At 50.3% G+C, this 26,561-nt stretch overlaps 1 protein-coding gene across 1 annotated transcript; it reads left to right on the forward strand.

Moving 5' to 3' along the window:
* The first annotated feature begins 15 nt into the window (after nt 1-15).
* On the forward strand, nt 16-25,990 carry FBXO17 (F-box protein 17). Its single transcript, XM_047078084.1, has 6 exons — nt 16-145; nt 20,798-21,160; nt 21,975-22,086; nt 23,785-23,880; nt 24,651-24,786; nt 25,580-25,990. The coding sequence occupies exons 2-6, from the start codon at nt 20,815-20,817 to the stop codon at nt 25,721-25,723; spliced, it is 834 nt and encodes a 277-aa protein (XP_046934040.1). The 5' UTR covers nt 16-145; nt 20,798-20,814; the 3' UTR covers nt 25,724-25,990.
* Nucleotides 25,991-26,561: the final 571 nt, after the last annotated feature.

The raw sequence follows: 26,561 nt of genomic DNA on the forward strand, positions 1-26,561 counted from the left end.
GGCCCCCGCAGAGGACCGACTGCCCAGACTGCGGGTCCCGGGGCTCCCTGGGCGGGGCCGATCCCAGGGAGCCCCCCTGACTGCCTCCCAGAGCAGGGTGGGGAAAGGGATCTTAGCCCGCCGCCGCCTCCGAGCGGGCCGCCAGGTGAGCGTCGGGACAGGTAGGGACGCAGGTCGGGACGGGTGTCCCGTCCCCACTCGCCCCCGGGGCGCCCGGGGAAGGACTAACGCCCCCAGGCCCTCGCGGGAGGGGCGGGTCCCCCCGGAGTCCTTGTTCCCCGGCGCCCCTTCTCCTGCCCTGCCCGGGTCCTAGGCTGTCCCAGCCAACTTCCGCCCCTTTAAGTCCACGCACGTTTGAAAGCCCCAGGTCGTGCGGAAAGGGCTTAAAACGGGTCCTCTGACGCCCACGCCTTCCACCCGGCTGCTCCTGGGCAGAGGCCACGGTGGAAGAAACTCCCCCTCCCCCCAAAACGTACCCGACCAACACGTGTACTCCGCAGCCGGCGAGAGGCCAGACCCCTTTTACCAGCTCTGGTTTCTTCTGTTTCTTCTGGCTGGCAGCCCCTTCGCCAAATCGGTGAATCAGAAGGCTCAGAGCCCCGTTTCTCGATTTAGCAACTTGGGCACAGTTTGTTTTTAGCTGCGGCCGCTCCTCCCGATTTAAATTTTGTTCTTCTAAGTTAACTTTTGCAGCGTTCAGTAATATTTCTTAACGCTCCATATCTTGTTCTTTCAGTCTGGATCTTTCAAGTTTAGAGAGCATCTGTTAACTAGCAATTTTGAAAGGCTGCAATATTAGGCACCTACTTTTAAAGTAAATACTTTTTTAAAGTGCCCCAGTACCACCCAAGAACAAAAGACAAATGAGGCAGACGAAGCTTTGCAGCAAAAACAGCCCCTTAAGCAACAGACCCCGGCCCCACGGCCAGTTAAAATTATTTGTAATTAATTGCACATTGCTCGCAGTTTCCCTATTGGCTGCTTTCATAACGTCAAAAAAAGTGTTTTAAACGTCTTTCTTGTTCTATGAAATATTTATAGGATCTGTTTGACTCCCCATTTTGTGAGGCCTGGCTGATGAATCTATTTTAATAATTTTTTTTTTCTTTTAATGTTAGAGAGAGCACGAGCAGGGGAGAGGGTCAGAGGGAGAGAGACAGAATCTTAGCAGGCTCCGGGCTTACATAGGGCCCTGGGATCCTGACCTGAGCCGAAATCAAGAGTCCAGGGTTCAACCACCCAGGCGCTCCTTCTTTAATAATATTTTGTAAGTTTATTTATTTATTTGAGAGAGAGAGAGAGAGAGAGAGAGCGCGCGCGCGCGGCGCGCAAGTGGGGGAGGGGCAGAGAGAGGGAGAGAGAACCCCAAACAGGCTGTGCACTGTCAGCGCAGAGCCCCACGCAGGGCTCAATTTCACCATCAGTGAAATCATGACCTGAGCCAATACCAAGAGTCCAGTGCTCAACCCACTGAGCCACCCAGGCGCCCCAATATTTTTTAATAAAGTTTTTGTATTTATTTAAATACGAATTTTTTCATCCAATCAAGTTATAGATGTGATTCACAAATCAAATAGAAACGAGTCTGCCTTTTTTATTTCCTATATATATAAAAGCAATATCTTTAAGAGCACGGAAAGGGGGAAGCAGTGTTTGATCTTTTTTATTTTATTGGGGGGGGCAGTATTTTATCTTTTACTTTTTAAAATATTTTTTAAGTTTATTAATTTATTTTGAGAGAGAGAGAGAGCAGGGGAGGGGCAGAGAGAGAGGGATAGAGAGAATCCCAAGCAGGTTCCGCACCATTAGCATGGAGCCCGATGTGGGGCTCAAACCCACAAACCATGAGATCGTGACCTGAGCTGAGACCAAGAGTCAGGTTCAAAGCCCGGCTCTGCGGCTTTTGTGTCAGGTCACCTTGGGTCCGTGGCTCCCCTTCTCCAAGGCTCAGTTTTCCCGGCTGAAAAATTGGCACCTCCCTCCTGGAGCTGTTCGTGAGGCTTCTGTGAGATTCGATAAAGCCCTTGCCACGTGCCGAGAGCAGTTACTGTGCGGTTAACCGTAGCTGGTAGTTTATGAAGGCCTTTTCTTTCTTTTTTTATTTTCTTGTTTCTTTTTTTAAATGTTTATTTTTGAGAGAGTGTGAGCAGGGGAGGGGCAGAGAGAGAGAGCTGGGGACAGAGGATACGAAGCAGGCTCAGCTCTATTAGAGCAGAGCCCGATGCGGGGCTGGAACTCACCACCCGTGAGATCGTGACCAGTGCGTGACATACTCACCGGGATAGTCAAATCTCACACCAGTGTGACTCAGCCCTGCCACCAAATGGGTCTGGGAAAGACTTCCGGTTTTCCAGGCTTTTGGATTTGGGGACTGGGGAGAGGAGATGGGGACCTGCACATTTCTCATTTTGTGGAGAGGAAAATCCACTCAGAGAGGGAAGCCCGTTCCCCCAAGGTCATGAACAAGAGTTTGGGGTGGGGCTGGCCCAGGAGTGACTGACCATATAGAACCTGCGACACTCACCTTCCCCACAATGCCACTTTCTCTGCGGGCTGTCACCAGCAATTTCCGAAAGCAATGTCCCTTACTAGCCTTGTGATGCCTCCTCGCCCAGAAATATCACTGCTGCCTCCTGGGAATGAGATGATGCACAGAAAGAATTTTCCAGAGTGCCTTACCCAAAGAAAGCACTTGGCAAATGTGAATTATAATTTGCACAAAGATGCAGTGAGACTGTTTCCTTCCTGGGTTCAATGACATCAGTGGTGTTTATTGATAGCATTAATATTTTTTAAATGGTGAATTATAACATCCATACAGAGAAGTATATAAAACAGATGAACAGGGGCGCCTGGGTGGCGCAGTCGGTTAAGCGTCCGACTTCAGCCAGGTCACGATCTCGCGGTCTGTGAGTTCGAGCCCCGCGTCGGGCTCTGGGCTGATGGCTCAGAGCCTGGAGCCTGTTTCCGATTCTGTGTCTCCCTCTCTCTGCCCCTCCCCCGTTCATGCTCTGTCTCTCTCTGTCCCAAAAATAAAAATAAAAACGTTGAAAAAAAAATTAAAAAAAAAAAAACAGATGAACAGTTTAACAAATAATTGTAAAATATGGAACTAGGGCCCAGGTCAGCAGCAAGAACATCGTCAGCCCCCAGAAGCTTCCCTGTGGGCACCTGGTTAATAGCCCTCTCCCTCCCCACAGGGGAAACCAGCGCCCTGACTTTTACGATACTCATGTTCCTATTTTGCTCTTTTTATTTTTTGGGTTTTTTTTTATGTTTTTTTTTTTATTTTTGAGAGAGAGAGACACAGAATCCGAAGCAGGCTCCAGGCTCTGAGCTGTCAGCACACAGCCCAGTGCGGGGCTTGAACTCGCGAACCGTGCGATCATGACCTGAGCCGAAGCCGGACGCTCAACCGGCGGAGCCACCCAGGCGCCCCTATTTTGTTCTTCTTTATATGGTTTTAGTACCCACGTGTGGATATTAACGACACTTTATTAGTTTAGCCTGTTTGCGAACTTTCTAAGAGTAGCACCATGGGTGGGAGTATATAGTTTATCATCCAAGCAGGAAACTTTAGAAGTAGTGGAGGTCTGGAATTACCCGAATTACCCTGGGGACCATATGTGTCGTAGACCAGGGCTGCCCCGCGCAATTCAAGCTGCCCGGGTGTCCCAGGACTCAACGTTCTAGGTGCCTTGCCACCGTTCTGTGACCACCTTAATTTACTCCTACATCCTCCAGTGGATGCATGGGTCATTTCCAGACCGGAGCTGTTAGAGACAATTGTGTCATGAACATTCTAGTGTGTGTTTCCCGGCTCTGGGGTCAAATGGCTGGGTCCTGGGGCAGGCACACATTTTCAACTTCAGTAAAAAATGCCCATCTAGGGCACCTAGGTGGCTCAGCCGGTTGAGCGTCCTACTCTTGATTTCGGCTCGGGTCAAGATCTCGAGGTTTGTGAGTTCGAACTCCACCATCGGGCTCCGCGCTGACAGTGTGGAGTCTGCTTTAGGGGCACCTGCGCGGTTCAGTTGGTTTTGGCTCAGGTGGGGTTGAGCCCTGTGGCAGGCGGAGCCTGCTTGGGATTCTCTCTTCCTCTCTCTCTGCCCCTCCCCTGCTCTCCCTTGCGCGCTCTCTCTCAAAATAAATAAATAAATATTGAAAAAAACTCATAAAAAAATAATCGTACTTTTTAAAGATTATTCGCTATTGACCTTTGTAGCTTCAAATGTTACGCGTCACTTCTTTTTCTTATTCTAGCAACTTTTGAGTCCCGTGACGTGAAGCAGGTGAGCCAAGCATCTCGGTTTCCCCTCCTCCCGCCTTGGTTTCCCATCTTTTGTTACTTGTACATTTATTTTCACAGTGTCAAGGTTGATAACATCTACAGTCTGTTCTGTTACCATATTTAAGTCTTAGATGCTTTCACTGTAGAGTTTCCAGGGTTTTCCTGACAGCTTCAGTGAGGTGTAATTTACATACCATAAAAGTCAGCCCTCTAAAGTGTGCAATTCAGTGATTTTTTAGTGAATTTACCGAGTCGTGCAGCTATCACCAGTTTTAGAGCATTTCTGTCACCTCCAAAATATCCCCCGTGCCTATTTGTGGTCACTTCCCCGTTCCCCAGCCCAGCCCCAGGCAACGACTAATCTTTCTGTAACTTTAGATATGTCCTTTGGGGACATTTCATGTAAATATATCATACAGTATGTGGGGTTTGTGTGTGTGTGTGTGTGTGTGTGTCTGGCTTTTTTCACTTAGCATGCTGTTTGGGGGTTCATTCATATCGTAGTGTGTACCCATTCTTGGTTCTTCGTGCTGCCGATCAGTGTACCGTTGTGCGGATAGACCACGTTTTGTTTATCCATTCACCAGCGGACGGACGTTCGGATCGTTTCCAAATAGATAATGTTGCTGTGAACGTTTGCAATCAAGCCTGTGCGTGGACACGTGTTTTTATGTCTCGTGGGCAGGTAGCCTCGTGATAGAATTGCTGTGTTTCGTGGAAAGTTTATGCTGAGCTGTTTTTGTTAATGTTCACCTTTCAAAGAAACTGCCTGTTTTCCCAAGTGGCTGTCCCATTTCACGTTCCCATCAGCAACATGCGGGGGTTCCAGCTTCTCCGGGTACTGGCCAATCTTTTGAACAGTAGCCATTCCGGTGGGCCTGACATGGTGTCTCATCGTGATTTTAATTTGGAGTTCCTTAATGACTAATGATGTTGAGCATCTTTTCATGTGCTCGTTAGTCATACACATATCGTCTTTGGTGAAATGTCTCCTCAAATTCTGTGTCTATTTTTAAAGTGGTTTGTTTGTCACACTGTTGAATTTGAAGTGTTCTTTATATATTCTGGATACGAGTCCTTTATCAGATACATGATTTGCAGACATATTCTGCCAATCTATAGCTTGTCTTTTCATTTTCTCACTGGTGTCTTTTAAGTGCAAAAGTTTTAAATTCTGAAGATGTTTAATTCATCCATTTTTTCCTTATACGAATCACACGTTTGGTGTCTTATCTACGAAGTCTTTGCTTGACCCAAGATCATTAGAGTTTTCTCCTATTTTCTTCTAAAAATTTTTATGGTTGTAACTCTTACATTCAGGTGTATGGTTTATTTTGAGTTGATATTTGTGTGTGGTATGAGATAGAGGCCTAAACTCATCTTTTTGCATGTAGATTTCCCATCACCGTTTGTTGAGAAGACAGTCTTTATGCTAAGAGACCAGATCTTAAATGTTCTCACCACAAAAAAGAAACGATAATTAAGTGACATGATTGGAGGTGCTAGCTAATGCTAAAGTGGTAATCATCTTGCAATACATAAATGTATCAAATCAACACATACACCTTAAATTTACACAATGTTATATGTGAGGTGTATATATATATTTATATGTATATACTCAGATATATATATACATATACATACATGTGTGTACATATATATATATATATATATTTTTTTTTTTTTAAGAAGAATGTCCCTATTTTAGTGAGAATGTCTCTAGCCTCCAGGTCAAATTGATTCTTTTTTCTTGCATATTGTCAAATTGACATAACATGGATATAGTTAGTGTATATATTTGGACCACGATTTTCTTAAGCAGTTTTTTGTTTTTCCTGCAGTTTGTCAGAGCTTTAATTCTTCCCTTTTTTTCTGAGTTGTTTTTTTTTTAAGTGTATTTACTTATTCTGAGAGAGACAGAGGTAGTGCAAACAAGGGAGGGGCAGACAGAGAGGGAGACAGAAAATCCCAAGCCGACTCTGCACTGCCCATGCAGGGTCCAATGCAGGGCTCGAACCCATGAAACCACGAGATCGTAACCTGAGCCGAAACCAAGAGTCGGATGCTCAACAGACTGAGCCACCCAGGAGTCTCTAGGATTTTATATTTTTTTCCAACGTTTATTTATTTTTGGGACAGAGAGAGACAGAGCATGAATGGGGGAGGGGCAGAGAGAGAGGGAGACACAGAATCGGAAACAGGCTCCAGGCTCTGAGCCATCAGCCCAGAGCCCGACGCGGGGCTCGAACTCACGGACCGCGAGATCGTGACCTGGCTGAAGTCCGACGCTTAACCGACTGCGCCACCCAGGCGCCCCAGGATTTTATATTTTTAAGTTTTTCTAAGCGATCTCTGCAAAAGAACGTGGAGCTCAAACTCAAAACCATGAGATCAAGTCACATGCTCCACTGACTGAGCCAGCCAGGTGCCCCTTTAATTTTTCCCTTTTGAGAGAGGTATTTTATGGGTTCTAACTCATCCAATCTACTTTTGGGGAATTTTTTTTCTTCTAGAAAACATTCTTCCTTTTAGAATATCCTGTTCTTACTGTGTTTTGAGTATCTAATCTAAACGTACCCAGGGCAAATGTACCAATTTGCAGGGCCCAGTGCAAAATGCGTGTATGGGCCCCTTGTTTAGAAAGGATTGAGAATTTCTGGGGCGCCTGGGTGGCTCAGTTGGTTAAGCGTCTGACTCCTGGTTTCGGCTCAGGTCATGATCTCGCGGTTCGTGGGTTCGAGTCCCACATTGGGCTCTGTGCTGACGGCATGGAGTCTGCTTGGGATTCTGTCTCCCTGTCTCTCTGCCCCTCCCCCACTTGGGCTCTGTCTGTCTCTCAAAAATAAATAAACATTAAAAAAAAATTTTTTTAATCAAAGTAACTGGTATGATGGGGCCGGCTCAGTAGGTAGAGCACATGCCTCTTGATCTCGGGGTCATGAATTCGAGCCCCACGTTGGGTGTAGAGATTACTTAAAAATAAAATCTTAAAAAATAAGTAACTGTTTTGAAATTTGGGGCTGTTATAAATATAGTCCTGCTTTCCCACTGGCTTCTTAGTCTAGTTGAAGGGATGACTGAGAACTGTGTTTGGGGACAGCACTTGGTGTTAGGAGGGAGAAGCCAGTCTTTGCTGGGAGCTCACTCCCAGAGGCTTCATGCAGTTTCTTTATTTCTTTTTTTAACGTTTATTTATTTTCGAGGGAGAGGGAGAGACAGAGCGTGAGCAGGGGAGGGACACGCAGAGAGAAAGAGAGGGAGACAGAATCTGAAACAGGCTCCAGGCTCCAAGCTGTCAGCACAGCACCCGATGCGGGGCTTGAACTCACGAGCTGTGAGATCATGACCTGAGCCGAAGTCGGAGGCTTAGCCACTCAACCTAACTGAGCCACTCAGGCGCCCGGAGAGATCTTTTAAAGTAGAAATGAGCAGTCGCCACTGAGGTCTCTCCAGCACATCCAGTCCGCCAATCGTCACGTATTTGAATAAGGCCTTTCCAGACCATTCCGTCCAACCGAGCTGGCTGATAACAGAAGAACCACCTTGCTGACATTTAGAATGGGGAAAAATAGGAGCGCCTGGGTGGTTCAGTCAGTTAAGCGTCCGACTCTTGGTTTTAGCTCAGGTTGTGATCGATGGGGTTTTGGGGGTATGGGTGGTGGTCGTGGGCTCCGGCCAAGAAAGAATTCTTGAAGACGTCTTTGGTGCAAAAAGGTGATTTTATGAAAGCCCGGGGACAAGATCCGTGGGTGGGAAGAGCTGCCTTCGTGCAGTTTCTTTAGAGAACAGTCCTCCGGTATGGTTTTGTTTTTCCCGTGGATGAATGTTGGGCAGCCGGAGACCTGTGTGGCAAAGCACGAGGGGAGCAGGAGAGGGAGTGGGGAGCCCATAGGCGCAGTCATTGCGAAGACGGGCCGACCTCTGTCCTGACTCTGCTCTCTCACTCTCCGCCTGCACACCTACCCCAGCCTGGCCCCCCTCGACCCCTGGCTCTGGGTCCAAAGCCTCTTGAGGTTAGGGTTAGCCTCCTTGAGGCTCCATTGTGCCCACTTTGAGTTTGACCCTGGCCCCTACACTTGGGTCTGCTATCTGTCTTTCTGGAAAATAGTGGCATTCCTTTTTTGTGGATGGGCTTCCTCCTGTTTACTTTGCTTTTGCGTTTCTTTGCCGTCCATAGAGAGGACGCCCTTTGAGAGGGAGATCCGGCTGCCCAGATTCCAGTCCCCGGTCCACGGTCTGACTGCTGTGTGACCTTTTGGGAGTCATTTTGCCTCTCCGGGCCTCAGTTTCCTCCTGGTGTGATCAGTTGGGATAATACAGAAGTCACAAATGGCCACACCCATTCAGTTCCTGGGCCTGCAGATCTGTCTGTTATCTGGCCCACACGGTGCCTCAATCTTTTTCTAATGCATTGCTAACCTTTAAAAATTGGGTGACTTCACATGGAAACTGGGGTTTCCAGTTTCTTTTGAACAAACTGGAAGATGTGGCCAAAGCAGGCCAACCTTCCTACTTGGCGGTAAAGGAGCCAGAGTACAGAGTGGCACGGACTTCAGGCTGGCTGTACCTTCTGGTTTGCCAATCACCACCACTCCCTGTTTCCTCCTACCCAGCGGCCTCGTTTAAGATACTGCTCATCTCAGGGGCGCCTGGGTGGCTCCGCCGGGTCGGTTGAGCGTCCGGCTTCGGCTCAGGTCATGATCTCACGGTTTGTGAGTTCGAGCCCCGCGTCGGGCTGTGTGCTGACAGCTCGGAGCCTGGAGCCTGTTTCAGATTCTGTGTCTCCCTCTCTCTCTGCTCCTCCCCTGCTCGTGCGCTCTCTCTCTCTCTCTCTCTCTCTCAAAAATAAGTAAACATTAAAGAAAAATGTTTTAAAAAGGATACTGCCCGTCTGGGAGTTAAGCGTCCTATTCTTGGTTTCAGCTCAGGAAGAGATCTCCCAGTTTGTGAGTTCGAGCCCCACTTTGGCTTGGTGCTCATAGGGGCAGAACCTGTTTGGGATTCTCTCTCTCTCCCTCTCCCTTTCTCTCTGCCCCTCCCTCGCTCCCTGTCCCTCAAAATCAATAAACTTTAAAAAAAAGAAAAGGATACTGCCTGTCTGTTTGGAGGCATTTGAACTTGGTTTTCCTGGGATACCGTTTCCAGGGCATCGAGCACAGGATCAGGCACATAGGACTGTTACTGTTAAGAGGCCAGCCAGGGGCAGCAGTGTGAGTGGGGGCCCAAACCCAGCCCTTGCTCTCATTGCCAGGCCAGGCTACCCCAGGGTTGGATTCACCCAGAAGGGAAGGCTTTTTTTTTAAAGCTTTATTTATTATTATTATTTTTTTAGTATTTTTAAAGTTTATTTATTTATTTTGAGAGAGCGAGAGATGTTGGGGAGGGGCAGAGAGAGAGGAAGAGAGAGAGAATCCCAAGCAGACTCTGCAATATCAGTGCAGAACCCGATGGGGGACTTGAACCCATGAACCTCGAGATCATGACCTGAGCCAAAGTCGGCCGCATAACCGACTGAGCCAAGATTTTCTTTTTCTTTTCTTTCTTTTTTTTTTTAAAGGCATCCCTTCCAGGGGTGCCTGGGTGGCTTGGTCAGTTGAGCATCTGACTTTGGCTCAGGTCATGGTCTTGAGGTTTGTGAGTTCAAGCCCCACGTCAGGCTCTGTGCTCACAGCTCGGAGCCTGGAGCCTGCTTCGGATCCTGTGTCTTCCTCTCTCTCTGCCCCTCCCCTGCTCACACTCTGTCTGTCTGTCTGTCTCTCTCTCTCAAAAATAAACAAACATAAAAAAATTTTTTTAAATAAATAAATAAAAATAAAAGGCATTCCTTCGGGGTGCCTGGGTGGCTCAATCAGTTGGGTGTCCAATCGGCTCAGGTCATGATCTCACGGTTTGTGGCTTCGAGCCCCATGTCTGGCTCTGTGCTGACAGCTCGGAGCCTGGAGCCTGCTTCGGATTCTGTGTCTCCCTCTCTCTCTGCCCCTCCCCTGCTCACACTCCATTTCTCTCAAAAATAAACAAGCATTAAAAAAAATGTTTTTTTTTAAATAAAAAGGCATCCTTTCTGGACAGCTCAGTTGGTTAAGCATCTGACTTTGGTTCAGGTCATGATCTCACAGTTCGTGGGTTTGAGCCCCACTTCCGGCTCTGTGCTGACAGCTTGGAGCCTGGAGCCTGCTTCAGATTCCGTGTCTCCTTCTCTCTCTGTCCCTCCCCCACTTGCTCTCTCTCTCTCTCAAAAATAAACACTAAAAAAATCTTTTTTGAAATCAACCCAAAGACTGATAAAAGCCAGCATAGGCCCTGATTATCAGCAGCTCGTCTGACTTCTTGAAAGGGAAGCCACATCAAATCTTTGAACCTGCATGTAATTCTTAAGAGCAAAGAATTCTGATCTCGGCTTATTAAGAAACAACATCAGCGCTATGGTTCAAGAGCAAAGACTTAAAATTAATAAGGGAAGATGTCAGGTAGAGGAAACACCCCCGAGGGCACGAAAAACAAGCCATTCTGTCAAAAATTAAAAAGACAATGGACAACACGTGGTCCTGGCAACTGCAACTAGACTGAGAACACATCGTTGAAGGGACTGAGAACGGCCCATTGTTGCGGAGAAAACCTATTGGGTGTTTTCTTGTCAAGTGAAATATACACTTACTGTATGATCCGAGAATGTCCCTCCTGGGTATTTACTCATGAAAAATGAACATGTATGTCCATACAAACACTCGTACCTGAATGTTCATTGCAGCTTTATTCATAACAGCCCCAAACGGGAAAGAGCCCGATGTCCCATCATGGTGAGTGGATAAACAGATTGTGGTTTATCTGCTCGATGGAATACTCCTCAGCGATAAAAAGGATCCAAGTACCGATTGACGCATGCAACAACGTGGGCGGATCACAGAGAAGTTATCCTGAAGGAAAGAAGACACAGGGGAACATACTGTATGTATCAGCCAGAGTACAATCGGGAGACAGAAACCAGGCAGTAAATTGAAGGGAGAACGTTTAATAGAATTATTAATTATAGCAGGGAAAATAGCTACTAAGAAATGAAGAGAATGCTAAAGAATATAGAAATAGCAGAGATCAGGAGCAGTACCACCTCTGTGATCCAAGACTGAAAACTTGAGGGCGCCTGGGTGGCGCAGTGGGTTAAGCCTCTGGCTTCTGCTCAGGTCATGGTCTGGCGGTCCACAAGTTGGAGCCCCGCATCAGGCTCTCTGCTGTCAGCACGGAGCCGGCCTCAGATCTCTCTCAGTCCTCCCCCACTTGAACGCTCTCTCTCAAAAATAAACATTAAAAAAAAAAAAAAAAAAAGACTGAGAGCTTGAGAAAGATGACAGTCCCAGACCCTGATCTCATTCGAGAACTCTTGGAGGAGGCTCACAAAGGGCATAGGAGCCGCCCCACAACCCCGCCCCGGTCGTGCTGCACCTTGAACTTGATGGAAAGGCCCCCCTCTGGAACTTGCCAGAAGTCTGTCCAGCGGGATGCTGGGGAATGCAGTTCGCAAGGAAGTGGGGCCCTCGGGGCAATAGGAAACCGCCTGAGGGGGGACGCCAGGGGACGGCGCTGGCCGCGGGGTGCTGGCAGGCAAGGGAGAAGCTTGCACGCTGCAGGTGCCTGAGAAGCTGCCCTGGGGCGACGAAGCTGTAAGAAAAAAAAAAAAAAAAAAAAAAAAAGCCTTCTTCCTGTCGTGTTCCTCTGGCGCCCTCTACTGGGGAAATTCAACCTGTCAGCCGGCACAGAAAAGTTTAAATGGCCAAACTCCAGTTTGGCCAAGGGAAACTATGAGGCAGTATATGCCTCTGTGGATTCGCCTTGGGGAGAGGGTACACAGGAGAGGGGAGTGGGCACATGTGAAGCTCCCTGCCCCCTCTGAGCTCTGCCAACTCCCCACAGCACCCGCGCTGAACGGGTATGTTATATGATTCCATTTGTATGGGATTCTAGGAAAGAATGTTAAGCATCTAATCATGAGGTCATGATCTCATGGTTCGTGGGCTCGAGCCCCGCTTGGGGTGAGCCCCGTTTCTCTCTCTCTCTCTCTCTTCTCTCTCTCTCTCTCTCTCTCTCTGCCCCTCAGTCACTTGTGCCCTCTCTCTCCCTCTCACAATAATGCTAAAATGCTAAAATTTTAGCCTGGGTGGCTCATCGGTTGAGCGCCTGACTCTTGGCTTCAGCTCGGGTCATGATCTTGCAGTTTGTGGGTTCGAGCCCCAGGTCAGGCTCCAAGCTGGTGGTGTGGAACCTGCTTGGGATTCTGTCTCCCTCTCTGCTCCTCCCCTACTTGCTCTCCATCTCTCTCAAAATAAATAAAAATTGAAAAAATTAAATAATCTTTAAAAATGATGCTAAAATTAATAAAGGTAAAATCAATACAAATTCAGTAATAAAATTAATGAAGGACGAACATCCTATAAAATGAAGACCACTTAATGAATCATGAGCCTTGAAAATGAAATTCTAGGAGCTCCCGGGTGGTTTAGTCAGTTAAGCGTCCAACTTCGGCTCAGGTCATGATCTCACAGTTCTTGAGTTCGAGCCCCACATCGGGCTCTGTGTTATCAGCACAGAGCCCCGTTCGGATCCTCTGTCCACCTCCCTCTCTCTGCCACCAACCCCCCCCCCCCCCGGTGCGCTCGCTTTTTCTCTCTCTCTCTCTCAAAAATAAACATTTAGGGAAAAGAAAGAAAGAAAGAAAATGAAATTGTATTATTTGGCCTTTGACAAAAGTAGGCTTTAGCTGGAGAGACCGTATGGAGATAGACAAGAGCCTGCCAAGCCCCAGCTGTTCGAGTCTCCCCATCCCAGGCGCCAGGCAGGGGACTGAATAAGCCCTCAGATGACCCAGCCGCACCCCTGCCGGATGACAACTGCACTCCAGCCCCCGAGAACTGCCGACCTGCGCCCAGGCAACTCCCAGAGCCAGAAAAAAAAAATCCTAAAATAATGGTTATTGTGAGCGGATTCCAGCAAACAAACCATGTCAATGGTGTCATCACTGAGTCATGGAGGTATTTTGGGGCAATATTTTCCAGTCACTATAAAAAGGCCACTGGCCCCACACAATTTGAGGAACTGCTGAGGAGAGAGATAAGCGAGCTTACTAGTTTCCAGGGACGCCTTCGCTTTCAATAGTCCCATATTTTGTTTGGCAAGTCCGGGGAGAGCTTCTCTGACATCTTTTTGTCCCTTTCCGTGGACTACCATCTCGGCTTATTGTTAGTGTTTCTCCTAAACCTTTTACAGAAAGGACTCAAGCTGTACAGCCTGATGAATATTTAACACACACATCTAGCCAGGCCTCGGGTCAGGAAACGGACACAAAATCGTTTCTAAATGAGTACATCTCTGCCTGCTTAGAATTTCTTTTTAATATATGTGTATTTTGGGGGCGCCTGAGTGGCTCAGTCAGTTGAGCGTCTGACTTCGGCTCAGGACATGATCTCACGGTTCGTGAGTTCGAGCCCCGCGTCGGGCTCTGTGCTGACAGCTCGGAGCCTGGAGTCTGCTTCGGATTCTGTGTCTCATTCTCTCTCTGCCCTTACCCCGCTTGTGCTCTCTCTCTGCGTCTCAAAAAATAAAAAATGTAAAAAAAAAAAGAAAAAAGCATATATGTATTTTTAAGTTTATTTATTTATTTTGAGGAAGAACGCACAAGCAGGGGAGGGGCAGAGAGAAGGAGACACAGAATTCTGCGCCATCGGCACAGAGCCCGATGCGGGGCTCGAACTCACGAGCCCTGAGATCATGACCTGTGCTGAGATCAAGAGTCGGATGCTCAACCGACTGAGCCACCCAGGTGCCCCTGCCCAGTTAGAATTTTTAATGCTGCCTGAGATTGTCTTAGCAGAGATTTTTTTTTCTTAAGATTTTATTTTCAGGTACTCTCTACACCCAACGCGGGGCTCAAACTCACAACCTCGGGATCGGGAGTTGCAGGCTCCACCGAAGGAGCCAGCCAGGCGCCCCAACGGCAGAGAATTTGTTGTTGCCGTTCAGCACATGTGGTCACCATGAAGTGGGCCATCGTGTCATCGACCACAATCTCAAGGTGCAAACGACTCCGGATGGTTAAATAAAATGAAATAAAGGTATCACACCAACAAAAATACCTAGCGTCAGAATAGCTAAAACATGTCCAACAGCCGATGAACGGATCAGCAAAATGGAATATTAAGTAGCTTTAAAAAGGAAGGGAATTCTGGGACGCCTGGGTGGCTCAGTCGGTTAAGCATCCAACTCTTGATTTTGGCTCAGGTCATGATCTCAGGGTCGTGGGATCAAGCCTCGAGTCAGTCTCCACGCTAGGCATGGAGGCTGCTGGAGACTCTCTCTGCCCCTGCCCCACTCTCTCATCAAATTTTTTTAAAAAGGAAAGGAATTCTGATTTATGCTACAACACGGATGAACCTTGAGGACATTACGCTAAGTGAACAGGCCAATCAGAAACCGGTGCTGTATGATTATTCCTCTTACGTGAGTTACTTAGAGTGGTCGAAATCATACAGACGAAAAGGACAGTGGTTAGCGGGGGCAAGAGGGAAGGGGGTGGTGGGGAATTACTGTTTTACAAGGTGAAAAGACTTTTGGAGATGGATGGCAGGGATGGTGACACGTTAATATATTTAATATCACTGAATTGTACACTTAAAAAGGGTTATGATGCTAAACTTTATGTTACATGGGTTTTACCACCAAAAAGAAAACGATGGAGAAAAAGAATTAGCCCCGTAAACGGGCAACAAATATAAATAAAGTAGATTGCTGAATTAAAAAATAATAATACGCTAGTAGTCAGTACTTAAAAACAGCATTGTTCGAAAACAGAAAATCAAGGGCGCCTGGGTGGCTCAGCCGGTTAAGGGTCGACTCTTGATTTTGTGAGTTCAAGCCCCGCATTGGGCTCTCCTGCCTCTGTCTCTCCCAACATAAATCAGTAAACTTAAAACAAAAAATCAAAGAAACCAAAAACACATGCTATTCCCGAATTACGTTTCCTAGGCTCAAAGGAGATAAACACGTTTCATAGGCAAGGAAGTGGGTAGTCGGGATTGGAACCCAGATTGGTCTGTGTCTGCACTCAGGGGGCCCGCTGTTTCTTACCGGGCGGGGGCTCTTTTGCTTTTGGGGCAGGACAGTTCTTTGTGGAAGGTACCTATCCCACACAGTGCAGGTCACTGAGCCTTGTCCCATTTAGTCAGTGCTGCATAACAGACTACTCAAAACATAGTGACCTAAAACGATAACCTTTATTTCACGGCCCTGGGGGTTGGCTGGGCTCAGCTAAGCTGTTCTTAGAGGCTCACACGCAGTGCCGTCTGACAGTGACTGGGGTTGGGTCACCTGAAGGCTTATTCACCCCTGTGTCTAGCCCCCGGGACGTGACTCAAACAGCTGGGGCTCCCCAGACTTTTCTCCGCCTGAATTCACGGGGTCTCTCCAGTGCGATGACTTCAGGGCAGCCGGACTTAAGCAATGACTCGGGCAGGGGTGTTCTGGAGCCGGCTTGTGAGAGCAAGACTGTGGGCAGCTCTCCAGCCCCACAGTTCGGGGACTTCATGTTGGTAGCTCGCGATGAGCGGCGGCAGGTGCATTTACCCAGACGTCAGTAAATGCTATGGACCCAGACTCTTTTTCTCCTCCTTGTGAACCATTTAGCCCGCGCACCCACTGGAGTCAGGGCTCCCAAGGCACCTGTCCCAAGAGAGCCAGGCAGTGACCTGTATCTTTTACGACCCCGCCTTGGAAATCCCTTAGCGATGTCACATCTGTGGTGCTCTGAAAGTTGAAGCAGTCACAGAGGTCTGCCCGTGTCAAGGGGAGGGGTGTGGACTCTTAGTGGAGGGCAGTCGAGTCCCAGAAAAGCATGTGACGTAGGATATGTTACTATAGCCATCGTGGTCTGCAGAGCGTCACGGGTCCTGGAAACTGCCTGCCAGTAGCATCCCCTGGTCGCTGTGCCGGCCAGTAAAATAACCACACCCCTCCCCCCCGCAACATACGCAGCCCCAAACACTCTGACAGCAGGGCATTGTTGTGCCTTACGTGTCCCATACTGGCTCAGCCAGTAGTTGGCATTCAGCCGTGTGGACATTATGGCCATAAGGCTCCTTATGGCCCTTTAAGCAATTTGTTTTGTTTTTAAATGTTTATTTATTTAGTTTTGAGAGAGAGAGTGCGCGCGCGCGCGCGTGCACACACACACACACACACACACACACACACACACGGGGGAGGGGCAGAGAGCGAGGGAGTCACAGAATCCAAAGCAGGTTCCAGGCTCTGAGCTGTCAGCACAGAGTCCGGCACAGGGCTTGAACCCACAAACTGTGAGATCATGACCTGAGCCAAAGTCGGACTGAGCCATCCAGGCGCCCCCCACTCCCCCCCCCCCAGACAAGCATTTTGTATACTCAGGGCTCGTAAGGTACATCACTTGAAGGTCCTTGCTCCTTGGCAAAGTCTGCCTGCACTCATCTTGTGAGGAGGCCACCCCAGCTCCAGAGATCCCTTGTTCGCCAGTGTCCAGCACATTCTTTTTTTTTTTTTTTTTTTTTGATCAGCACATTCTTAAGGAGAGCCAAGCCAGGAAACCACACTCTGATGAGTTTCACGTCCATGACAGGCAAATTGGTAAGCTTGGTATTAAATTGTTGCTAATTATTAATGCAACTAAGAACCACTTGGGGAAAAGCACACCCTGTCTCTTGAAGCCTGTCTTATAACCAATCACCGAATCAGGGTGAAGGGGGGTATCAGGACCCATGTGGGTGGATCACTAGCCCGACGCAGGCTTCTTAACAAAACCTTAATCAACTTATTTAAAAATAATAACAGCTGTCACGAGTTGAGCACCTCCCGACGTTAGACAACATAACAACATAACAAGCATTAGATCGTTGGAGCCTGTTAACCCGGGGCAACCTCCTGTGATCGCTTTGCCCATTGCACAAGATGATGGGATTCAGTGAGATGACCCAGCTTAAATGCGCGGCACAGTCGCTTAATAAAGGCCCAATAAATGTCACCAGATGAAAAAAATCATAGCTAAATGGCTATTCGTCATTCTTTTATGATGGGTAATAATAATAGCAACTAGCATAATTTGGCGTTCAATATTAATTTAATGTCACTCATTTCTGAGACACAGCGGTTTTTCTTAAGTGCTTTACAAACATGAACCCGTTTCGTCTTTACAACAATCCCGTGCAGTAGGTACTGTTACCATCCTCGTTCTCAGAGAAGGAAACGGCACTAAGAGGTTGAGTGATGTGACCTCGGTCACATAACCACCTAGCGGCGGAGCCAGAACTTGAACCCAGGCTGGCCAGGATCCAGCCACAAGGTGTTCATCGCTAGGCAGTTCTGCCCCGATGGAGAAAATGCAGTGAGTTTCTCAGTAGGTCTTGAGCCCCATCACTGAGTTCTTGCTAAATAAAGGTGTTTCACCTTGCCGTGCCTCAGTTTCCTCATCTGTGGAGTGGGTTTCTGATGTGATGATTCATTTGTTCATTCCATGAACATCTGTTCATTGAACACTTACTGTGTGTCAGGCACTGGTGTGGACGGTGTGGTGTGTAATATACAAAAGAAACAATAACTCTTCCCCATGGTGATAATAATGCAGTTAGGGAGACAGGCAATAAACAAAGTAAAGTAGATTATACATACTTGTGTGTGTGGTGTGTTAAGAGGTGATAAGAGCTTTAGAGAGGTATAAAATAAGGACAAAGGAAGGGGGAGTAGGTGGTGGTCAGGAGGCCCTGAAATTGTAAACAAGGCGGCCAAGGATGGTCTCATGGAGAAGTTGACATTTGAGCAAAGACTTGATGTCTGGAGGTGAGCCTAGAAATCCTCTGGATCCGGGTGGCAGGAACAGCCCATGCGAAGGGCCTGGGGTGTGGGGGCTGGTGTCGCTGGGCAGAGGGGGTAAGGGGGAGATGAGGGCAAGGAGGTGATGGGGGCAGACTGTGTGGGAGCTTGAGGGCCACAGTGAGGACTCTGCCTTTATTCTGAGTGAGGTGGAGCCCGAGGGGGGGGGGCGGGCTCTGAGCAGGACAGGGACAGGACCTGACTCAGGTGCTCACCCCGACCTGGCTACTAGTGAGGAACAGACACCTGGGAAAGAAGCAGGGAGACAGTGATGAGCCAGGTGGGAAGTGTACGAGTGGGCAAGATCCCCAAGGGAGGGAGTGGTGATGGAGAATACAGGAGGTGCAAATACCAGTCCCTGACGTTGCCAGATCAGAGGGAGGATGGACAGTCAAGGAGACTCAGCGGGAGCCACCAGGCAAACTCGGAGGGGTCCAGAGGTTGTGGGGCTTGGAGCCAAGTGAAGAGGGAATAGCCCTCGGTGGCAAGTGCTGCTCAACAGGTCCAGCAAGGTGAGGACTGAACTCTGACTTTGATTTAGCACCGAGGGGGTCACTGGTGACCTTGGCATGTCAGGGGGGGTGAAGCCTGATGAGACAAGATTTAAGAGAGAACAGAAGTAGAAAATATGGAGGCAGACACTGGAGACAGCTTGTTTGAGAAGTTTTACCATAAAGAGGAGCAAAGAGGGGTGCCTGGGTGATTCAGTCGGTTAAGCATCCTACTTCAGCTCAGGTCATGATCTCATGGTCCGTGGGTTCGAGGCCCACGTCGGGCTCTGTGCTGATGGCTCGGAGCCTGGAGCCTGCTTCAGATTCTGTGTCTCCTTCTCTCTCTCTGCCCCTCCCCTGCTCATGCTCTGTCTTTCTCTCTGTCTCTCAAAAATAAATAAACGTTAAAAAAATTTTTTTTAAAGAAAAACATTTAAAAATTAAATTTAAAAAAAGAGAGAGAGAGAGAGAGAGGAGCAAAGAAATGGGGCCAGAGCTGAAAGGGGAGGTGAAGTGAAGAGAGGGTTTGTTTTCAGACGAGAGGGATGACTGTGTGGACTGCTGAGAATGATCCAGTGCGAAGGGGGAATCCAAGGCGTGGCAGAGAGGAGAACTTGAGACTGAGGCCTGGAGTGAGCGGGAGGGGTGGGAGCAGGCTGAGCCGGGGGCTGGGGGCGGGGGCTGACGTTCGCAGGGCAATCAGAGGGGAAAGCACAGAGGCCACGGGGCGGGGAGCTGGTAGATTGGGTGATGGGTACCTGTGAAAGTTCACTTCTCATTGCTTGTATTTTTTCTGCAAAATAAGAAAGCAAGGGGAAAGTGAAGAGGTGGAAGGCAGGGTGTGATAAGCTAGGCTAGCGCTGGGGGAGAAGGTGCGAAATAGTTATGTATAGAGAGGAGGAGCCTGTGGATAAGAGAAATGGTCTCTGCTTGCCGGGCTGGGCTGGCCCGTGTGGGTCAAGTTCACAACCTTGAAGTGAGACCAGCCAGTGGAGTTGTGTGTTCTTTGGCGACCTTAAAGTGGGTAGGCAGGGGGCTGATTGAACCAAGGTCACGTGTCGGAGGAAGCCGGAGGCCAGGATGTATGCAAAGAATGTTTTTAATGAGTATCTAAGCAGTTTAAACTGGATAAGGAAGACACGAGGACGGGGGGGGGGGGGGGGGGGGGGTGAGGGGCAGTGAAAAGGAGGTAGACACAAAGGATGGGGGAATCACAGTGGGCTGGAAGGATTGTGGGGGTCTGGGGCACTGGAAGGAAAGAGCTGGAGAGAGAAAGGGTGATGGTTGGCAAGGAGATTGAGGTCTTGAAGAATCTGTGGTTATTGAGACAAGGTCTAGGTGTGACCATAGAAGGGAGGGGCTGAGAAGAGAGCAGGTCAGAGAACAGAGAGGCCGGTGGCCCAAAGAAGGATCATGTACCTGGATGTGGAAATGACCGGGGATGTTGAGAAGAGCAGCGTGAGTGGCAGTGAGCCTGAAGCTAAAGTCATGAAGTGAGTAGTGATCTGGGTCAGCAGATGATGCACAAGGTGGCCTAATGAACCGCCTATTCTGATGACACAGGAATCATAGCTGGGGAGTTTGAGGGGAGGATGGGAGAATGGTCTGGAAGTAGCACCAAGGAGCAAGATTCACCCATTTGGAAGGGTCACAGGAGAGCTGGGTTTTGGTGAGAGCAAGATGACAAGAATGTTCAGCGAAGAGAGCGAGGAAATGGGTTTTGCTGAAGACAGTTCAGAAGTTCCAAAGGCCCAAGGAGTTGGGAGCCGGCTGGGCGATGGGGGTGGACATGGTTTCCTCCTCGGTGGGTTTTTCTGTGTGTTCGTGGTCATACACGTAAACTGACTAGCCTGACTCAAGTGCACCGGCCAGACATGGAAGCCGTGGTGAGCGGTAGTGGGGGTCATGGTCAGACCAGGGGTATTTTGCTCGAGGGGGAAAGGTGGGAAACCGATCGCCCCAGAGCCGATGAACGGTCAGGAAATAGGTACCCGGTTTTCACGGCCCTAGCAGTCCCCTGGTCCTCCACCGGAGCTGGTGGGGTCATGGTCAAGCTGCAGGGACCTTGCGTCCTGGGAGAGATGAAGGGAGGCCAAATTGCCCTGACCTGCTGACCCCTCTCAACCCGCAGGATTCCGGCGGCCTGAGATGGGCGCCCGGCCTTCGCGGCGGCGGCTGCCCGCGGACCAGCCCATAGCCTTGGACGCGCTGCCCCCGGAGCTGCTCGTGCAGGTGCTGAGCCACGTGCCGCCGCGCGCATTAGTGACGCGCTGCCGCGCAGTGTGCCGCGCCTGGCGCGACGTGGTGGACGGGCCCACCGTGTGGCTGCTGCAGCTAGCCCGCGACCGCAGCGCCGAGGGCCGTGCACTCTACGCTGTGGCCCAGCGTTGCCCGCCCAACAACGAGGACGAGGAGTTCCCGCTCTGCGCCCTGGCGCGTTACTGCCTGCGCGCACCCCTCGGCCGCAACCTCATCTTCAACTCCTGCGGAGAGCGTGCGTGCCGGGGGCGGGGCCAGGGGCGGGGCCGGGGAGACCGGAGTGTTGTGTGGGGTGGAGGGGCCGGGCGAGGATTGGTGGGCGTGGCCAGGATAATGAGGCAGGGCGGGGCCGGGCAGGCAGCCAGGGGGAGTGGCCGAGTGAAGAGGAGACTGGGAAACTGGCCGGGGGCGGGGGAAAGAGATGGACCGGGGCGGGGGGAAGGGGGCAGGTGCTGTGGGCAGTGAAGGGAGACGAACTGGATGGGCGAGAAAGCTGGAGGAGCCAAGAGTCGGGCCCTGGCAGGAATGACACGTGCTTGGACTGTAGACACAGTAGGCGGGGTTAAGGGGGGAGGAGCCGGGGAGGACTCGGGGAAAGCCAATTGGGTGGCTGGCGGGGGCGGAGCTTGCATGGAAATATGAAGCCGCATTGAGAGCCTGTGGGGAAGGGGAACTGAGCGAGTGGGCGGGCCCAAGGCAGGGGGAGCCAGGAGGCTGCTGTTAAGAGGGGATGGGACCTTGATGGCAAGAGCCCGCAGTCACGGAGAAGCCCAAGTGGGTAAATGAAGTAGATGAAGGGAGACAGAACTGGAGGCGGGGCCGAGTGGGGCTGAGGACCAGTTGAGTGGAAGGGCAGGGCTGAATGACGCGGTGGTGGGGGGGTGGGAACAGGAATGCCCGCGTCTGGGAGGCGGGGCCAGAGTGGAAGAAACCGGGGGCGGAGCGCAGGAGGGAGGAGTCGATGGGCGGGGCAAGCTGAGCTGTGGCAGGCGGTCGGCTGGGCGAGCGGCAGGTGAATTCCTCGACTTCAAGGTTGTTGTATCCCACAGAGGGCTTCAGAGGCTGGGAGGTGGAGCACGGCGGGAATGGCTGGGCCGTGGAAAAGAACCTAACACTGGTGCCGGGGGCTCCTTCCCAGACCTGCTTCGTGACTTCTTTCCAGTGAGTGGCCCCTGATCCCTGGGGCAAGGGCCCTGAGTTGGGAAGGGGACCCTACCTACATCCTCTCTTTCCCTCATTGATTTACTCAGTCAAATATTTGTTGAGGGCCTGCCAGTACCAGGCCCTGTTTTATATGCCAGAGAGATACCAGGAAAATTCAGAAATGCAGTGGGGGAGACATTAAATACATAAAACAGTGAAATAATAATGACAACAAAACGACAAACATTTACATATAACTCTTTGAATCCTGGCAACAGCCCTGTGACACAGTATGATTATCTCCACTTTATAACAGGCACAAAACGTAGCCAACATCTAGTAAATGGCAGAGCTGAGATCTGGGCCCAGGTGGTCTGGCGCCAGAGCTTCTGATGGTGATAAGTTCTATGAAGACATCAGAACAGTTGACTGGTTGATTCTCTCTATTCTCCTCCCTCTTACCCATTTTCCTTGTTCCCTCCCCCCATATTCAACCATTCTCATGTGGCATCATCCGGCTCGCTAGTAGCTGCCAGTATATTGGGCATGAAGTGATGTCTCATTGACGTTTTAATTTGCATGTTTTGATTTACTAATAATTAAGCATCTCTCCAAGTGCTTGTTAGCCTTTTGGAATCCCTCTTCCGGAAATTGCCCATTCATCTTTTCTATTAGGGTTGATGTCTTATTCTTGTTATACGAGAATTCCTCGTATATTTTAGCCCCTTGTCCGTCCTGGCCATCTACTATCTGTATCAACTGTGTCCCTGGTGTTCTTGGTTGTTATTTTCACATATCAAATGCATCGCTTGTTTGCTTTAGAATGTGTTTTTGAAATTTCGGGTAAAAAAAAACAGTCCCTACCCAACAGTATTCTCTCATAGTCTCTTCTAGTAGCCTCATAGTTTTATCTTTCACATTCAGATCTTTAATCCACCTTTGAATACGGCGTGCCGCTTCTATCGCTAACGAAGTTGCCAAATATACCTAGGTCTGTCCCCGAGCACTCTGTTCTCTTCCACTACGCTGTTTCTATTATGACGGCATGTTCAAATTAGGGGGGGACTGTTTACAGAGGGGTAGGCAGACCACAGGGGAGACTGCGTGAACCTTAGGCTAGTAACAGTGAGGGGAAGGGGCATTACCAGCCCTGGGCCTGACAAAGGTAAGGGGAGGACGCAGCTCCTAAACCTGAGACAGAGAAGGCTGTGAGGAGAGGGTCCCGTGGAGCTGTATCCTTTCATGAAGAGACATAGCAGTCCCACGGTGATCCATTGGGAGGGAGCCAGGAGGCCACATAACCTGATTTTACTCTCCTCTCTCCCTTCCCTCCTGCTAGAGCTTCCCATCTGGGAGGTGGGACCCATCTGGGACCCAACAGGAAGGGGAGAGTAAGGGAGACCAGTCCATACAGGCAGTACACCCTCAGACTTGGGCCTCTGCACTTTAGGAGACTCCAGGATTGCCTGCTCAATGTTGAGCATCCATTTGTACTCCTGTCGCAGTCCCCACAAATGTTAGGGACATACAGGTCAGCCTGTATCCGGAGCCTAGAGCCTGGTGGAGAATGGTGGAGGGGATGTGACAGGCCAATGGGATTGCCCAGCCCATCATATATCTTGTCTAGTAGAGCAAACCCCAAGGGAGGCTTCTTGGAGGAGGTGATTTCTGGGCTGTGACTTTCTGCCTCATCCCTACACCATCTCCTCTTTCCAGATGGTGCTTCAAGAGGCAGCTTGTGGACTTGGTGATGGAGGGGGTGTGGCAGGAGCTGCTGGACAGCGCCCAGATCGAGATCTGTGTGGCCGACTGGTGAGGAAAGAATGGCAACCTGCCCCAAGCGTCACCTGTGGTGGCAGCAGTTGCGCAGAAGGGGTTCACCTGGGCCCCCATCAACCCCCCCAGGCTGGCCACTGCTACTGTGCTCCTGTAGTGAGGCTGAGGGGGGGGAAGTGATGCTCTCACAGTTGCAGAGGCAGGGAGGGGCAGGGTTTTGATGAGCCCAGAGCCCCCACTCTGCACTCTTCCCTGTCCCCCGTCAGCAGGCCCCAGGGTTGTTGACATGGGGGCCATTGGCTGGTGCCTCATCTCGCCCACTCCTCCCTCATCGCCCACACTCAGTACGGACCCTAAGGGTTTATGGACACCCAAGGCCCCAGGAAGGTTTGGAGCACTGTGCCCTGAGAACTGAGACTCAGGGGGGCAGAGTTGGGATGGAGGCACTGGTTCCAGAGCACTCGGGCTCTTCCTTCAAGCTCTCACTCCTCCATCAGAGTCTGGTTTCTTCCCTGGGGCTCTGGCTCCTCCCCAGAAATACCCAGGCTTCTCCTCCCCTGGGGGCGGTGGTTCCTCCCAGACACACACACACACACACACACACACACACCACAAAGCCTCTAGAATCCACCCCAGGGGCACCCAGGCTCTTCCCCGCAAATTCCCAGGACTTGATCTCTCCATGTGCAGGGTGGGTGTGTGCGACCCTCACCCAAGTGCAGGGAGGCTTAGTCCTCAGCCTCCCTCTCCCCGCCCCAGAGACCGGGTGGGTGGTGGGGACATCAAGGCTCACCACGACCTGGCAGGTGGGGTGCCCGCGAGAACTGTGGCTGCATCTACCGGCTCCGGGTCCGCCTCCTGGACGTGTACGAACACGAAGTGGTCAAGTTCTCGGCCTCCCCCAACCCGGTCCTTCAGTGGACTGAGAGAGGCTGCCGACAGGTGGGTCCAGACTGCCTTGTGCCAGGCACAAGAGGCCACATCTTGTAGGAGTGCAGTTATATGAAATGTCCAGAATAAGCAAATCCCTACAGAGAGAAAGCAGACAGACTAGCGATCGCCAAGGCTAGGGGAAGGGAGGGATTGGAAGTGACAGCTAACGGATATGAGGCTTCTTTCTGGGCTGATGGAAATGTTCCAGAATTAGATAGTGGTGATAGTTACATAACATTGTGAATATAGGTAAAAGCCACTAAATTGTGCAGTTAAAATGGTGCATTTTGTTAGGTGAATATTATCTCTGTAAAAAAGTTTTGCAAAGGATAAGCGCCAGAAGCCAAAGTTCTTCCATGGCCCACAAGGCCCCACGTGATCTGCCCCTTACCTCGCTGACCCATCTCCTGTTCTCTCATTTGCTCCAGATACACTTCTACCCCAGGGCCTTTGCACTGACCGTTCCTCTGTTTCAAACACTCTTTGTCTCTGTCCTAATCCCTGCAAGGCTCTCTCCCCTCCTTCGGGTTTCTGCCCTAGTGTTGCCTTAGTGGTGCCTTTGCTCACTCACTTTACAACCCCACCCTCCTGCATACTTTACCCTCTGCCTCTTACCCCCAGCTGTCTTCAGGGTCTGAGTCCCCGACTAGACTGTCAGGTTCACCAGGTTGTTCTTCGCTGCTGTAGCCCCAGCACCTAGAGCAGGGCCTGGTACCTACTTGATCCTTGGGGAGTGCCTGTTGAGGTGGAGGAAGACAGGGCCCCACAGCTCCTCAACCTCCCGCTCTCCTTCCCCATACAGGTGTCTCATGTCTTCACCAACTTTGGCAAGGGCATCCGATACGTGTCTTTCGAGCAGTATGGGAGGGACACGCGTTCCTGGGTAGGGCACTACGGCGCCCTCGTGACCCACTCCAGTGTGAGGGTCAGGGTCCGCCTGTCCTAGCCGACCAGCCTGAGCCAGCCTTCCAGAGTGTACTGCCGTCTGCCAGACATCATCAGTCAAAGACAGCTTTGCAGTCGGGAGCCAGATGCCTGTGGACAGTGAGGGTCCCGTGTGGCCCATTCCTGGCACACCTCCAGTGAACCCCACTTGCTGCTGCTTCAGCACGGTATCACACATGCTGTGCAAGAAACCAGGGATCTAGGGCGCCTGGGTGGCTCAGTAGGTTGAGCGTCTGCCTCTTGATCTCAGCTCAAGACGTGACCTCGTGGTTTGTGAGATCGAGCCCTGTGTCGGGTTCCGCGCGGACAGTGCAGAGCCTGCTTGGGATTCTGTCTCCCTCTCTCTGCCCTCCCCTCGCTCGTGCTCTCTCTCTCAAAATAAATAAAAAAGAAAGAAACAAAAAGAAACCAGAGATCCAACAAGACTGCTCACAGCTTTCTGGGGTAGAGGGTGGGGAGTCAGGGGGTAATCAGAGAGGTTTCCTTTGCAAATTATTTGCTTAGATACGTGGACATCAGTTGGTAGCCGGGGTCAAAAAACAGGCCAAACCAGGATTTCTAATCGTAGGGAAAGCTGCTGACCGTCTGGGGTAAGCCAATCGCTAGCAGGGAGTTGGGAGTCAGGGTGGTCTGTCCTTGAGGTGACCAACAGGGACATCAAAAGGAACCCTTTCTGTAGTTTTGGGAGTCTCTGGGGTTCAGCTGTGGGGCCCTGGGCAACCTCTGTGGGCACCACCCATCGGCACCTGCCCTTTGGACCAGGCTGGGGCCACTCCTTTCAGAATTCCTGAGTCCCTGCGGATCCCCAAACCACGCCCCCCACCCCGCCTCCTACCTCA

Source organism: Lynx rufus, unplaced genomic scaffold, assembly GCF_022079265.1.
Source record: "Lynx rufus isolate CCGP_SWC_20201006 ecotype Redwood Valley unplaced genomic scaffold, mLynRuf1.p SCAF_16, whole genome shotgun sequence".
Classification (NCBI taxonomy): Eukaryota; Metazoa; Chordata; class Mammalia; order Carnivora; family Felidae; genus Lynx; species Lynx rufus.